Below are 16314 nucleotides of genomic sequence, written 5' to 3'. Positions count from 1 at the left end.
CCTTTTAAAATAAGTCACAGAGCAGAAATTTCATGACTCCAATTTCTTAAGCTATTCAAACAAGGTTTTCTTTTACCTATTTATTCTCTATGCAAAACAAAATTGTAACAGATACAATAATTTCAGCTTGCTGGTTATGAGATTACGTTTGCTTTCTTTGCCCCTTTCCCCATTTATCTATCAATTTATTCACTTGTTTTTGGTATATTTGAAGACCTGATCACCATTTTTGGTGGGTGAGTTCAAACGATTTTTGCCCACAACTAGGCATCTTTCAAAGGTAAATAGGTTATTTTGCATGTTTCCCTACAACCTGTCCCCCTTCTCTTGGGGAATAAATAGTTGGCAATAATGCCTACCTGCATGTTTTCATTGTTGATTTAGTGGACTTGTATCTTCTCTCTTTTGTTGTTGTTACAATAAAAAGGCTGCCATGTTCCCCCTGCAACACTTTATTATAAAAATTTTTCAAATGTACAGCAACATTAAAAGAATTTTACAATAATACCGATATACTTACCACTTAGATTCTACCATCAGTATTTTACTACTATCCTTGCTTTGTCATATCAAGCCATTCTTTAATCCATTTATTTTTCTATCCATTTCACTTTTTAAATGTGTATCTGGCACTATTTTTGAAAAGATTTTCCATAGGAAAATTGTAAGCATTAAATGTTTCATTTGTTACACAGTACTTTGCAATTGGTTTTTCAAAAAAAGGTACACACATATATTAGTGTGACTTAAACTTGAAGAACCATAAGGAACAGGTACAATTTATTATTCCTATCTTTTTGTAAGAGGGGAAAAAAAAATCATTACATGTTTAAGAGGCCTCTGGTCTACAGAGGGGATGTTAAGCAAGGAATTCCCAGAATAGCTGGTTATGGAAGGCTTTGCTGAGGAAATGTCACCTAGCTGATCCTAGTAATCAGGAGTCAGCTATAAGATGACTGGGGTAAAACGTTTAAGACAGGGAATATCTAGAGTGAAAATAAGATGGGTGTGTTTGAGGAACAGGAAAAAGCCTGGTGTGGAAAAAGATGATGGGAAATGAAATTAGAAAGGTAAGAGTAATTCTGATTAAGAAATTTGGATTTTATTTGAAATATATAAGGAAGCCATGGAGTGTTAAGCAGAGTAGTGTCATGATGCTACTTAAATTTTTTCTCTAGCTTTTATATGGCAGATAGATTGTGATAGGGCAAAAGTGAAAACAGAAAGCCTGATTATGAAACTTGCAGTTGTCCAGAGGAGAAATGATAGTGACGTGGACCAGGGTGGCAGTAATGGAGGTAGACAGGAAATGGGTGGAACCAGGGTATGTTTTTTAACATAGAGCCAGCAGGACTTGCTGATTAAGCATATGGAGGAATGAGCAAAATAGAGAGCAGTGAAGGATGAGGCCAAGTTTAGATTTTATGTCTCTGTGTCTTAATTGAGAAACGTAAAGGGAATTAGGCCTTTACTTGAAAGCTCATCATCATTTACAGTATCAGGCTTTATGACAATTTTTGTCAGCTGTCCTATTTTCAGTATTCTTGTATTGCAGCCCTCCTTTTCCTAATTTTTTTTGCAAAAGAGAAGGCCATTCCGTGTTTCAATAGATGTTTTAGATGCCTTACCTAATGATTCTCAGCTAGCTTCTGCTCAGAATAAATGTGTACTTTTTGTTTGTTTAAAATTGTTCTAGAAAATAATTACATCATTTAGAGGGAAATATTCTGCCTTATCCCAAATTATTTGTATTTCTTTGAGAAAAGATCAAATATTGTTTTCTCAGGTGAATTACTATTCTGTCATTCTCATTACTCATTTTTGTTACTGTCATTTTTTATGAGTCCTTTAAATTTTTAGTGGCTATAATATAAATTTTAATGTCTTGGATGAAGGGAATTGCCATTGCAGTGATTAGTTTACTAAAAGAATGTTAACATTTCTTTTTATAATTTTGGATTTGATGTAATAGAATTTTATAGATGTAAAATTTCTTAATAAATGTGAAATTTTCTAATAAGACATATTTTAGATTTTAGTTTTTTCATAGGAAGTTGCTTAACATTTATCAAGATTAATAACTGGTATACTTTATAGGCATTTGAATTATATGTTTTTCAGTGTCAAAGTGCGATCAGCTGCCGTTACGTGTTTGAAAAATATTTTAGCCACAAAGACTGGGCATAGTTTTTGGGAGATTTACAAGATGACAACTGATCCCATGCTGATCTATCTACAGCCTTTTAGAACATCGAGGAAAAAGGTCTCTCAAATAATAAATGTTTTTTGAATACCCACTATTCTAGAACAGTTCTATTTACTATCAGATAAGAATATCAAATTGCTTAAATAGTAGTATACTGACATTTAACCTTTTTTAGAAATAATTTTAGTATTTCTTGAATCCAAGGTATTTGTATTTTTCATTATGGTAGTGTGGAAAAACTGAGATGAGATAGGTAGCCTAAAGAAGTGATGATTGATTTGGGCAAAGGAAGAGTTCTTAAATGCCAGGCCTTTTTTCTTAGAATTAAAAATCCCTGACTTTGATCCCATGAAAGCCATTGTGGTTTATAGGTATTTTAATCAACAGGCAAGTATTTATTTCCATAGCAAGTTTAAGTATCACACCCCCAAGTGAAATGTAAGATGACCTATAGATTTCATCCTTTTTCCATGTTGACATCATTCATCATTACAAGGTTCCATCAGAAGTACTCTATGAAGGATATTTAAGAGCTCTTGCTTCTCCTTTAAGTCTAAGCATTCCTGTTTAATATTTTCTTTTCATAAAGTGAAATGTATGATTAAGGTTTCACCAATTTAATTTCAGGGCATATACTCAGCATTGAAATAGTACTTTTAATGCATCATAAATACAATTTTGGTCTTAGTGAAATTACCGGTTAAACTATTAATAAAACTAGTAATGGAACCTGTGAAACACTATAGTTAATAACATTTTAAATTCTCATTTCATCTTGAAATCAATTCTGTGTAGTATATTTGGACTGGTTTAGATATAAAACAGATGAGGCGGAGAGTTTGGCATTCATGTAATATACTAGTAGTGAGCTGAGAGTAGAATTCAAGTTTTTTGCTGCCTAGACCAGTAATTTTTTACGATACCACTCTGCCTCTCATGTAAATATAAATGTATTTTAAATTTAAAAAGTAATCATTGTCTCCAGATTTGTTTTTAACTATATTTAGTTTTATTTGGAAACAAATTTGTTTGTCTAGATATTTGTTTGGCATAGGAAGGGTAAAATGTATTTCTGATTACATTTTGTACCTTATTTACATTTTCTGGTAACTTCCTTTCTAGTTCTTAGAAGTATCCAGACTTGACAAAGAAAACCCTTTAGAAGGCTTGGATGATACAAGCCTGTGGATTCCTCAAAATGAAAATCATGACATTTGGATAAAGACACTGACTTGTGCTTTTTTGGATAGTGGAGGCACCAAAAGTGAAATTCTTCAATTATTAAAGCCAATGTGCGAGGTAAGAAGATTAATTGGTCTGACTTGATTCCTTTCTACCTTTGCTTTTTTTCATTTGAGTTTTCTCTTAATAGTTTTCTTTGCTTGTCCCATTCCGTTTGGCTTCTGTGTACATGTTTGTGGCCTATACTATCTAAAATGAGTGCTGTGGTATAGTAGCCTATCATCTTCATGCAGCATCACTTACACTCAGCTCTTGTGAATCTATCCATCAAACAGGGTGTCTTTATGAGCCATAACTTACGCAGTAAGTTTCACCTGTGGGGTAGTTGCATACTGGATGAGTTCTAAGGGGTGCCTTGAGTAATTTGTTGCTCATGAGAGTTAAAATACTGATGACTGTAAATATTTATATTAACCAAAAGCCTGCCTTTTTTTTTTTGGTTTATTTCTTCTAATAAGGTCATTGTCATTTGCTTCCCTGATATGCTTTTTTTAGTGAGAAAAAGGGTTGGGGGTAGCAGTTAACATTGCTTTTTTATTTCTGAAGGTACAGTACAATTTATTTCAATAGAGAGTAAAGGTACATATCAAATCAAATAAAAACCTTATACGCTTTTATCAAATGTCATCTAAAATAGCACAAAATGATGATGCTTTTAGACTAAAAGCTAACCTAATTTCCAGTGCTGCCAAGCATGCTTCAACAGAAACATGAAAACGAAATATCTGACCAGGTCAAAAATCTACCAATTACAAATAACTGATAGAGAAGTGAATATTTTGGTAAACTGCACCCCTTGAAAGCAATTTAAAAAGCAGTGTTTCATACAGAAAAGTATTGACAGTGAATAAATTCACACACTGTGTGCAATACTGCACTGCACTTGGACGAGGTCAACAGAGTAATATCCTGGACATATACACAACTCCTTTCTCATCAGTGAACAAACCTAAGATTTTTATAAAATTCTGAGTGCGCCAGAGATAAAATGTTGCAAATACACATTTATATACACCCCAATTTCTAATTCCTTAAATTCTCTATTTCCAAAACTGGCTTTTTGACTTGCTTTAGTTTAGAAAGGAAAAAGTGTGCAATTGGTAATCTGCAGTCTATCTTATGTGTGTGGTATGTGATGAATATATGAAGATAGTATGTATCTTGGCAAAAAAAAAGTTTGAGTACTATACTAAAGCACTTTTTTACACTTTGGAGTATACCACAGAAAAGCACCCGAATTTTATACCCAGAAATTGGGGTTTATTAAAAAATAAACACTTCCTTCGATAGATGAATGGATAAAGAAGTTGTGGTACATATACACAATGGAATACTATTCGGCGTTAAGGAAAGATGATATAGGAGCATTTGTGACAACATGGATGGATCTCGAGAGAATAATGCTAAGTGAAATGTCAGACAGAAAAAGCAGAGAACCCTATGATTTCACTGATATGTGGTATATAAACCAAAAAGAACAAGACAAACAAATGAGAAACAAAAACTCATAGACACAGACAATAATTTAGTGGTTACCAGAGAGTAAGGGGGTGGGGGGTGGGTGATGAGGGTAAAGGGGATCAAATATATGGTGATGGAAGGAGAACTGACTCTGGGTGGTGAACACGCAATGGGATTTATAGACGATGTAATATAGAATTGTACACCTGAAATCTATGTAAATTTACTAACAATTGTCACCCCAATAAAATTAATTTAAAAAAAATAATAAAATAAAATAAACACTTAACAAGGCTATTAATAGCTTTTCACTAAGTGTAGAAAATGTGCAAAAATCAGATTTTCAGCTTTTGTTGTAAATGTTGATCCCCATTTTTCCCTTATCAAATTAGAGTACTTCTGTTATTAACACTTCAGCTATAAAATTATAGTAATGATCATTTGTAAGCAATATTCTATTTCATTATATGCAAATGGCCTAGACTGGAAATCAGCCATTACTTTGTAACTAACACATATGTTTTATATAGGTATTCTAGGTTTTATTTAAAAAAAAAAAACAAACGCTGTCTAGTACACATGTTTTTTGTGTTTTTTAGCAGTACATTGAGTTTATGACATACTCATCTATCATTTTTTTAAAAAGCTTACTATGTCAGTAATGGAATAAAAATTTTAAGTATATTATTTTTGACTGAATGTGTTTGTGTATTCTAGGTGAAAACTGACTTTTGTCAGACTGTGCTTCCATATTTGATTCATGATATTTTACTCCAAGATACAAATGAATCTTGGAGAAATCTGCTTTCTACACACATTCAGGGATTTTTCACTAGCTGTTTCAGACACTCCTTACAAACGAGCCGATCCACGACCCCTGCTAATTTGGATTCAGGTATTCTGTTAAATTCCTCACATTTATACTGTTAACTTTTTAATTCTAGAGAAAGATAGATTGTTTGAATCTCATCAAAATGCTTTGTAGGCTTAATTCTATAGCCTCTAAACATCTATTTCTTTATCTGTAGAATGGAGATAAATGTAGCAAGTTTCAATGAGATAATGTGTGTAAAGCACCTATGATATTACTTGATGGATAGTACTCCCTCAGTAAATTTTGGCTATTAATAATAGAACAACTAACTGAGCATTCAGTATGTCAAGCACTGTGGTTGGCATTGGCAAAATAGATGTGAACAAGACACACCCTGTATTCTAGCAGTGGAAAAGCAGACAAACACAACCAGATATTATAGGTACTGTGTTGGAGATGTGGAATATTCATATTGAAGCTCTGGACAACTCATTTTATAAAAGCAGTGTTATTACAGAATCATATTTATTGTAGAAAATATAGAAAAATTAGCATAGGTTAAAAAATTTTACCCATAATCCTATGATCTACAATAATGACAGTTAACATTTGGTATGTATTTCCAGTTTTCTAAACAAATATTGGATTATACTTTATTTACTCTTACAACCTATTTTTCTTTCCATACTATATATTTCCCATAGTAAAAGCTTATAGAAGGAGAAATTCCACTAGCAACTAGGTACATATTATATATGTATGTATAGTTGAGAACTCATTATGGGTTAGTTTTTTCAAACTTAAATGTAAAAAAAGGAAAAACAATTCATAGATCTGTAAGGTTAACTTACTGTCTTTAGTCTATTGTATTAATGTATTTTATGTGCAAAAATAAAACTAGATACAAATTCACTTAAGACCAATAGAATTATAAGAAAAATATTAATTTAATGTGATATTTTGCTACAACTAAATTGTACTTTCCAACCTAGACTATGATTCTAGTCTCTTTGGCATAGGTTGTTGTCACTCAACCAATTGTTCCATTTACTTTTACTACTACAACCTTTATTTGACATGACTGCGATGTCATTTAGATTTAACTTTGCTCTGCTTTGTGTTTTTTTTAATGTATGATCTTTTCTATTGGCTAACAGCAATTGCAAATCTATTTGGAATAATATAATTATAAACGTAGATATGGATGCCCATTCTGTAGTTCTACTAGATTATACATTGGTCATATAAATGGTCTAGAACATTCTTATATGAATTTTCTTTAAGCCGTTGTAATGGAATTCCTAAAATAAAAATTCTCATAGAGACTTTGCAAACTACCTAGACTATATATCTTATTCTTAATTTGGGAAGTACAGGTATAAGTGATTTACAGTTACCAGTAAGCATTTAAACTTTAAATATTATGTAATTTAAAGCAGTGTTAAAAACAATTTTATTGTATACCAAGCTTAATAAAATCACTGCTTATGGTAACCTAACAATTTGTTATCAAGATCATGGCCAAGACTTTTTCCTCATGTTTATCATTTGTATAGACATATTTATGCTATAACCACTCAAAGACAGAATCAGCCAGTTTTATTTTATGTCTGTGTAGAGTGCCAATATTTTTATTGCCTTAACTGAAAATTTAAACTTCACATGTAAAATTCTGCTCTTAAAAAGAAAAGTAAATATATAGATTTCTATCAAATTAAATGGTTTATCTTTTCTGGTGTCTCACGGCCTTCACTTGAACCTCCCATGTGCATCTCAGACTTAACTGTCTGAAGGTACACTTATCATCTTCATCCTATTCCCCCAGCCTGCTTCTCATAATGTGTACCTACCTCTTCAGTGAATGGCATGCAGTTGCCCAAGCCACGTGTAATCACGTGTCTCATCTGATGACCGAGTTCTGCCAATTCCGTGCTATAAATAACTTTAGTCCATCTATTTCTTTCTGTCCCTCGTATCTGTGGTTCAACAGTATTGAAATTCTTTCAGTAAATTCTCCAAGTTCTTTCTTGTTCCAGCCATCTCTTGTTCCAGTATCACTATTTTCTGGAATACTGTCCTTTCCTCTTCTGCTGGACCATTACTCTTCTGTCAGATCTCACTTATTCTGTGAAACTTCCTGTTTAGATTATGTTCCTTTCTATACTCCTCCATGGTTTTCTAAACTTTCCTTATCATAGCACTTATCACACTGTATTAAGAGTCTCAGGCTAGTCAATGAGTTCTAGGTGGTCAGAAACAGTCTGGCTTACTTATGGATGTATACTGCATCTCGTACATAAAAATCATAGATCAATATTGATTGACTCAATGAATTAGTCCCCTTCAGAAATAAAACGTAAATTGTAACTAATGTCTCAGTTTTATTAAGCATAGTAGTTTCTTTTAAAATAAAAAGAAATGTCATTAAATTCCATTCATCAATTTATGTTTATTAAGAATTATTTTTTTGCTAGGTACTGTCCACCATAACCTTTTTATAGTGTAGAGGGAGACAGACACACACACAAAAGGAAGAAAGAGTTTAAACAAGTCTGCCTGGGACTGAGAGGAAATATCTTTTTTTGTTTGTCAGAGTCAGAGCACGTTTCCCGATGTTGTTTGGATAAAAAATCACAAAGAACAATGCTTGCTGTTGTGGACTACATGAGGAGACAAAAGAGGTAATATAATGAATATTGGTTCTTGAGTTTGGGGATTTAGAAGTGTAACTTGCTACTGTTGGCTGAATTTTAACATGATATTTGAGGTGATAAGGCAGCAACGTGCTGTATTTAATTTGTGTGATGCTTATATCTCCTTGTAATAATCCATGTTGTAATAATCCAGGGTAGTACTTTGGTGAAACAAGTGTCAGGAATTCTGAATTCTAGTCATATCTGTACCAGTAGCAGTGTTATCTTTGCTAAATCATGCAACCTTTTGAGGGTTTAATTTTTTTAGTCTACAAAAGAATAGGAAAGGAGTAAGTTATTTTCCTGGTTACTTTTAGTTGCACTACTTCTATTTTAACTTTTCTCTTTACTTTTAGCTCATAGAAGTAACTACAGTTATGTAAAAGTCTCATTTATGTACCTTTCTTATAAGATATAAGTTTCTTTTGTCAACTGAAAAACAATATTGACTTTCATCACCAAAAGATTTATTTGGGAAAAAGAAAGGGTTGCAACCCAGTGCACACACTGCATAGCTGCCAAGATGGAGAAGTACTTACAGCGGGAGAAAGGGAAGTTAAGGGGAGGGGCAGTTACAACTGTAGAGCTTTATTGTAAGCATAGAGCCCTTCCTATAGGGTTCTTGCGATGACGTAGAGTGAAAGAACTCCTCTCATAAGCCCTGGCTCCTCTCATAGTCCTGCCTGACTAATCACATTTGTTTAAAGTCTCAGTCGTAATCTTTATCACTTTACTGTGTATCATGGTTCTCAAAATCTATGGTTCTGTGAGTGTGAAATAATATTGTGCTATGGCAGTGTTTATTTTCTTGATTCTGATAAATTGCTTTACAGTATATAGTATCTTTGGTCCTATTGTTTCTCATGAGATTTTTAACAGTGAATGCAGGAATTGCTAGAGCGGGTGGTCTGACTGATCTGTACTGCTCCAGAGTTGATCAGAACTTTGAAGAAATAATGTAGTAGGCCGATACCTTAAGTGGGTAGGAATTGATGTCTCATGAGTGTGTGTGGTGGTGGTGGCAATAGTTGATAAAGAATGGAGGAAGAGGTAGGGGAAAAATTAAAAATTGTTTTAGCTAAATGCATTTACATCTTAAAAATTAATTCCTCTGTATCGTCATATCATTCTACTCCATTTCTAGAAAAAACTTTTAAGCCTTTCAGTGTCTTTGTTTCTAGTTAAAAAGTTATTGACTCACCTTATTGTTTTGTAATAAATCCTCTTCTGAGAAAACCCATAAGAAGCTTCAACTATAGCTGGAAGCATCTTTTCTTGGTGTTCATAGGCAGTGTCACCTTTGAATCATTCATTTTAGATTTATCATTGAGGTAGAATGGTGTTGACATTGGTAGGCCTTGGAGAAGATAAAAATTCTTAATAACTCAATTTTAATTCTAAATAAGACTGAAGAAGATTCCTTGAGAGAATATGAATGAGACGTAGAATAAAGGATAAAAGGACCTGAGTTCAAGTCCAAGTCTGATTCTTAGAAGCTTTGTGCTCTCTCTGAACTTCAGGTTCCTCAGAATAGCTACAATTAAGATTTGACTATATCATACCATGTTTCCCTGAAAATAAGACCTAGCTGGACCATCAGCTCAAATGCGTCTTTTGGAGCAAAAATTAATATAAGACCCAGTATTATATTATATTATATTATATTATATTATATTATATTACATTACATTACATTATATTGAGTATTATACCTGGTCTTATATTAAAATAAGCATTTTATATACATAGCATTTATATTAGGTATTTTAAGTAACCTAGATATGATACTTTATATGTGGCAGGTTGTGCATAGTTTAAATGCAAATACTGTGCCATTTTAGATTAGGTATTTGAGCATCTGTAGATTTTGGTTAGGCAAGATCGATTTTACTTGTTTACTGTAACATAATGTAACTGATTCTTTCTGTGACTAAATCACTTTCATTATTATGTTTACGTACCTGTATTTCTAGTTCTTTAATCTGCTTGGGGTCCTGGAACCAGTCCCTCGCAGATACCAAGGGACAGCTTTATATATTGGGGAAATGTGGGTTTTGGTTATTTGAATGTAATTTTCTTTTAAGTAGCACTTGCTACCATTGTATTCTATATCAGCATACTTTGCCTTTAATATTGAAGTTAAAGAAGTGGACATAACTTCATTTAAAATTTTTCTTTAGATCTTCTTCAGGAACAGTGTTTGATGACGCTTTCTGGCTAGAGTTGAATTATCTAGAAGTTGCCAAGGTAGCTCAGTCTTGTGCTGCTCACTTTACAGCGTTGCTCTATGCAGAAATCTACGCAGATAAGAAAAATGTGGATGATCAAGAGAAAAGGTAATGGAATTTAGAAGTTTTGTTTTTAAAATTGGGGTTGATATTGTTTCAATAAAGGTATATATTAAAGATTTGTTCTTATTCCCCCATTTAAAAGATAGTTTAGGTAGAACTTTTCTATCTTTTAAAGAAAACTGATAACTTTTTAAAAAGAAGTACTTAATTCTGCTCTGAAATAGAGATGTTTATTACTTAAGAATTGTAAAAATTATACAGGTAGGAAGCTACTTGGGGACAGAGACACTTATTTTTCCCTACATTCCAATATATGTATCCCTATATATATATTTCCCTACATTTCTGTATATAGCAACTAGCAATTAATATAAGTGAACATAAATTTAATATAAGTGAACAATAAATATTTTCCAAATGGTTGAATGATTCCCTGATTTTGGTTTAATTAAGTTTACCACTACTCCCTCAGCTTAGGCAAGATCCATTTTACTTGTTTACTGTAACATAATGTAACTGATTCTTTCTGTGACTAAATCACTTTCATTATTGTGTTTATGTACCTGTATTTGTAGTTCTTTAATTTGCTTTTCCTCTGAGTTAAAACTCTCATAACAATCTAATAAATGTAATTCTAGATAACAGTGCAAAACAAAAACAACCAAGAAAGTTCAAGAGTAAAAAATACAGTTTGTAATCCCAACTTCCCTCCTCAAATTTATTTTATTATTTTTTTTAATTTATTTTTTTTATTATTAGTTTCAGGTGTACAAGACAAGGTAATACTTAGACGTTCATCATTTATATCCCTCACACTGTGAACCCCCCTCCCCCCATCCATTATCTCTCTGACCTCACATCCAGCCATCACATTATATATATAAAATTATAGTTGGCATTCATTAATGTTTAGCTTCTGGTGTACAATGCCATGATCAGGCATCCACATTATCTCTGAGGTGGTCTCCCAAATAGGACGCATGTCCATCGGATACCCAACAAAATCTTTACAACATTATTGAATAAGTTCCCCAAATTAATTTTCTAAAAACCCTGAGGCCATCTTGTGGTTACCAGCTGCTTCCTAATCCCTTCACCTTTCCCCTTATCCCCAACCCCCCCCTGCCCGCCCCCGTCCATCTAACAACTCTGGGTTTTTTCTTTGTGCCCTCAAAACTGTCTCTGATTAGTTCATTCACAATTCTTTTCTTTAGATTCCGCATATAAGTGTCCCTCCTCAAATTTTTATTCATTTGAAATAGCCTAGTGTTTATTTTTCTACTTAGCCTCACTTTCCCACTACAAAATCACTTATATTATAATATTGGAATAGCAGATATTTATGACATTGATATATTTCTCATGCTTGCTGCTACTTGTATTTTCTGCTTTGGATTGTCATGAATCTGGAAGCAGTACAGTTTTTAGACTGTAGATTTATCTATGTTTGAGCTTTATAAGAAATTATATGTGTGCTTTTCTACAACTTTTTTTCGTTAGATTTATCTATGTTGTGTGTTGCTGTAGTTCATTAATTTGTCACTGCCATCTGATGTGTCAGTGGGAGAATATGCCCCAATTTACCCACTCCCCTGTTCATGATACATATCTAAGTGTAGAATTGCTAGGATATAGGATATGCAAATTTTCAACCATACAAGATAGTGCCAGAGAGTGTTTTCAAGGGATTATACCAATTTGCATCCTTCTCAGAAATGTGGATCAGTAGTAAGCCTTACATTTGAAGAAAGGAGCCAGAGTACAACTACTCTGTTTCCTCGAAAATAAGACGTAGCCGGACAGTCAGCTCTAATGCATATTTTGGAGCAAAAATTAATATATTAGATAAGACCCAGTCTTATAGTAAAATAAGACTGGGTCTTATATTGATATTTGCTCCAAAGGATGCATTAGAGCTGATTGTCTGGCTAGGTCTTATTTTCGGGGAAACATGGTATTTCTAGTTCGGGTGAAAAAAGTAAAGAAAAAACGAGAGTAAGTTTATAGGTAAATAATAGAGGCACTACCACTTGTGATAGTATTTATATTATACATTGGATTATTATTGTCATAGACACTGTATAGTTGTCATGATTTTAGAATTGAAATTACTTACAGGACTGGATGTTGGATATATAAATGCATGGTTTAAAGCTAAGGCCTTAGAGTAACAAGGCTGAGAGTTCTAATCCTTACTGTCACTTACTAGTAGTATAATCTTGGATATACGTGGATCTTACTGATCCACTTCTTTCTCAACACTTAATGTGATCAGACTTTTTTTGCCAATTTATGAGGTATTAAGTGGTGTCTCAGTGTGGTCTTGATTTGTATGCCTGTGAGTATTAATGAAGTTGAGTTTTAGATAAAACCACTAGCAGAACATTTAGGAACTTAATCAGATCAGCTGCTCTTATTTTTAAACAGGCTTGTTTATATAAATAAGCATATATTGACATACAGCCTTCCTGTATATATGAGATTGTTATTAAAATGTAATTCTCATTGAAAGAATTAATATTCACAAATTTTTTTTCCATTCTAGGCCTAAATGGTAGTATGTTTTAAAGGATAAATGGTTCACTATGCTTTATTTGTGACCTTTGTTAGTTTTTCCATGGTCTATAGTGTATGTATTAACAAGCATCAAAATAGTATATTCTCATTAAAAAATGTGCTCTGTGACAAACAGAAATCTTACATTTGAAGAAGGAAGCCAAGGTACAACTATTTCTAGTTTGAGTGAGAAAAGTAAAGAAGAAACTGGAATAAGTTTACAGGTAAATATTATAGGCCCTATTATTATATTTGTAATAATATTTATTTTACACTTTGTATTATTATTTTGTTATAGGGGTCATATAGATGTCATTTGATGTTCAAACTGAACTTACAAGACTGAGTGTCATATACTTAAATTTATGGTTTGAAGCTTAGGCCTTGAAGTAGACAGATTTGAGTTGTAATCCTCACTCTACCACTAAATTTTATAACCTTGTTGTGCAAATCACTTAACCTTTCCAACCTTGAGTTCCTTTATCTGAAAGATGGAAGTAAAACCACCTTATCTTATAGGTTGAATTCATACCATTTTCTACCACAGTACCCTGTTCATTTTTCTTATAGCACTTAACATTTCTAATTAAATATTTATTCATTTACTTGTTTATTGTATGTCACATCTCAAGGCAGGCAGATTGCTTCTTCTATTAATTTCTTAATATCCACTCTTAAATTGGCCCATTCTTTCTGAATTTCTTTGGTCAAGTCATTCTTCTAAAATGACATTCTCAACTTCTCCACTTTGCCTAAACCTCTGATCCTCTCTGCTTTTGCTTTCAGCTTGCCTCCTACTTCTTGGAGAAAACAGGACATAAATAAGAAGTCCCACCTACTCTCAAACAGAAATCTCCCTGCATCTGCTGCTATTGTAACCTATTTTCTTGTTAAAATAGAGTTTCTCTTTTTGTCTAAGACTAATCCTTCTTGTGCTTTATTTTTCATCAACTTTCTCAGATAATTCATTTTTTATTGTGCTGTGCTCCCTCTCAACATACTCAAACATTTTCAGACTTTTCCTATTAAAAATATTCCCCTTCAAACTAACACAAAATCATTTCCCTTTTCCCTGTGTTCTCTCTTTTTTAAGTGTCACCCTTTTTTCTTCCTTCCCTTCACAGCCAAACTTTGTGAAACAGGTACCTATATTTGGGGTCTCCATTTCCTCTCCTTCCACTCTCTACTAAATAAGTAGCACTTGGTAATGTCACCCATAAACTTCATGTTTCTAAGTCTGGTGGTCACCTTTCAGTCAACATCTTCCTTATTGTTTCATTAAACTGAACACCATCAACCATGCCTTGCTTGAAATATACTCTAGCTACTTTTTTATTCCATTCTCTTGATTTTTCTGTTTCCCTTTTTTCCCTTCTTTATAGTCTTATTCTCTTTTACTGAGTTTCTGGAGTATTTTCTGTGTACCAGGCACTGTGTTAGGCTTAGGTACTGAATATTCCAACACCCAGGGCTTGATTTCATGTTTATGAATAGAAACAGTTTAATTACAATTATAGAATTATGCCATTATCAATGAATTTGTGTTTAGGAAATATTCTGTAGAGCAAGTACCATGAAGGCAGTTAAATTACTTGCTCAATTTTCTAACTTTTAAATTTTCTAACTTTTTAAATTTTCTAACAGTTTCTAACTTTTCTAACAACAGTTTCTAACTTTTTAAATTTTCTAGTTTTTTTCTATTTTTATTTAACTGAGATTTATTTTACTTAGAATTAATTTTTCCTCTGTAAATTTTACAACAAAGATTTGAATCAAGCCACTTCTTTATCCATATCATATTTTACAATTATAACATAATGTAATTTTGAGTTTTCTTCCAAAGAAAAGCTGATTACTTTTGTTTTTACCACGTGCAATTTTTAAGAGTCAGACCTTGCTTCAGAAGTTCATTTTCCTGTCTACAGTTTTAGCTGTTGACAGGATTGTTTGTTTTTGTTTTTATGATTATTTTTGCATGTATTAAAAGCCTGATAGGTTGGGATTTATTTATCTAATTCATGAATTTGTGAGCAATTCTTCTCAAGCAGTGTACATAGTCATTCTGTTTTCTGGGATCAGTTTAGTGTGTTGCTAATCCAAATTTTTAGTATATATTTCAATATCATTATATTTTACTTTTCTAACCTAACATTTAGTGTTGAGAGTTACATGTTGGTAATGATATAATTTCCAATTTGCTAAATTCATAAAGTAATATTTTTCCTCTTCAATTTTGTTTCCTTGTTTTTAGGACCTGCTCTTAGAAATCTACAGAAGTATAGGGGAGCCAGATAGTCTGTATGGCTGTGGTGGAGGGAAAATGTTACAACCCCTTACTAGGTAATGCATTTTTCTAGGTAATGGTATAGTAATTCTGTTTGTGAAGAAGTTACATGCATGTAGAACTCAAAGGTATTTTGAAATCTTTATCTATAGACTAAGAACATATGAACATGAAGCAATGTGGGGGAAAGCCCTTGTAACATATGACCTTGAGACAGCAATCTCTTCATCAACCCGCCAGGCAGGAATAATTCAGGTATTTTTTTTCTACTTTGGTAAAGCACTATAAATATAATCCTGAGATTATTTCAATATGTCAGTGGAATATTTATACAGCCAGATCAACTTTAGAGATAAGACTGAAAAGTACCTGTTTTTCCAACATTGAGCTAAAAATAAAAAATTCAAGGGCATACACAGGTAAATTGGGCAGGTCACTGATTAAAAGACAGTGTAGATTTATTGATCATAATCTTATTAGCTCACAATAGAAGACATTTCTTGACTGTGTATAATGTATCAAGTAGTGAATTATATCCTTCACCTAGAATATCTCATATAAACTATTTCTCATAGTTTACATTAGAGTTGGTCCCAGAAGCTATCATTTCTGTGACTGGCTAATAATAGTCCTTAGTATTCTTCCATCAGATGTTAGAATCTTTTGTGTTTTTGGTGGAACATGGTAACCAATATTTTGGAATTTTAAGTGATATATTGTCTACTGTTAAAATTTTTTAACGTTACTTTTCATGTTTGGTTTTTTTT

The 16314-nt window shown here is 32.6% G+C and overlaps 2 protein-coding genes across 4 annotated transcripts in view; one reads left to right on the top strand and one right to left on the bottom strand.

Annotated features, from left to right (window-relative positions):
* Nucleotides 1-16314, top strand: part of ATM (ATM serine/threonine kinase) — a 122049-nt gene that overhangs the window by 55159 nt on the left and 50576 nt on the right. For 2 of the 3 annotated variants that reach the window (XM_081062955.1, XM_081062954.1), the window contains 8 exons: nt 2122-2263; nt 3329-3505; nt 5627-5804; nt 8317-8404; nt 10597-10752; nt 13400-13487; nt 15515-15603; nt 15700-15802. In XM_081062955.1, coding sequence (XP_080919081.1) covers nt 2122-2263; nt 3329-3505; nt 5627-5804; nt 8317-8404; nt 10597-10752; nt 13400-13487; nt 15515-15603; nt 15700-15802 — 1021 coding nt within the window. Of the gene's footprint in view, nt 1-2121; nt 2264-3328; nt 3506-5626; nt 5805-8316; nt 8405-10596; nt 10753-13399; nt 13488-14049; nt 14138-15514; nt 15604-15699; nt 15803-16314 lie in introns of those variants that run through there. The other variant, XM_081062956.1, reaches the window with a different exon arrangement.
* LOC308503576 (protein MFI) overlaps nt 9814-16314 on the bottom strand; it is a gene marked incomplete at both ends in the record, with an annotated part of 111351 nt that continues 104850 nt past the window's right edge. Inside the window, one exon of the mRNA XM_081062958.1 lies at nt 9814-9836. Coding sequence (XP_080919084.1) covers nt 9814-9836 — 23 coding nt within the window. The remainder of the gene's footprint in view (nt 9837-16314) is intronic.

The sequence above is a fragment of the Rhinolophus hipposideros genome (assembly GCF_964194185.1).
Source record: "Rhinolophus hipposideros genome assembly, chromosome: 10".
Classification (NCBI taxonomy): domain Eukaryota; kingdom Metazoa; phylum Chordata; class Mammalia; order Chiroptera; family Rhinolophidae; genus Rhinolophus; species Rhinolophus hipposideros.
This window is presented reverse-complemented; position numbering and strand designations above follow the sequence as displayed.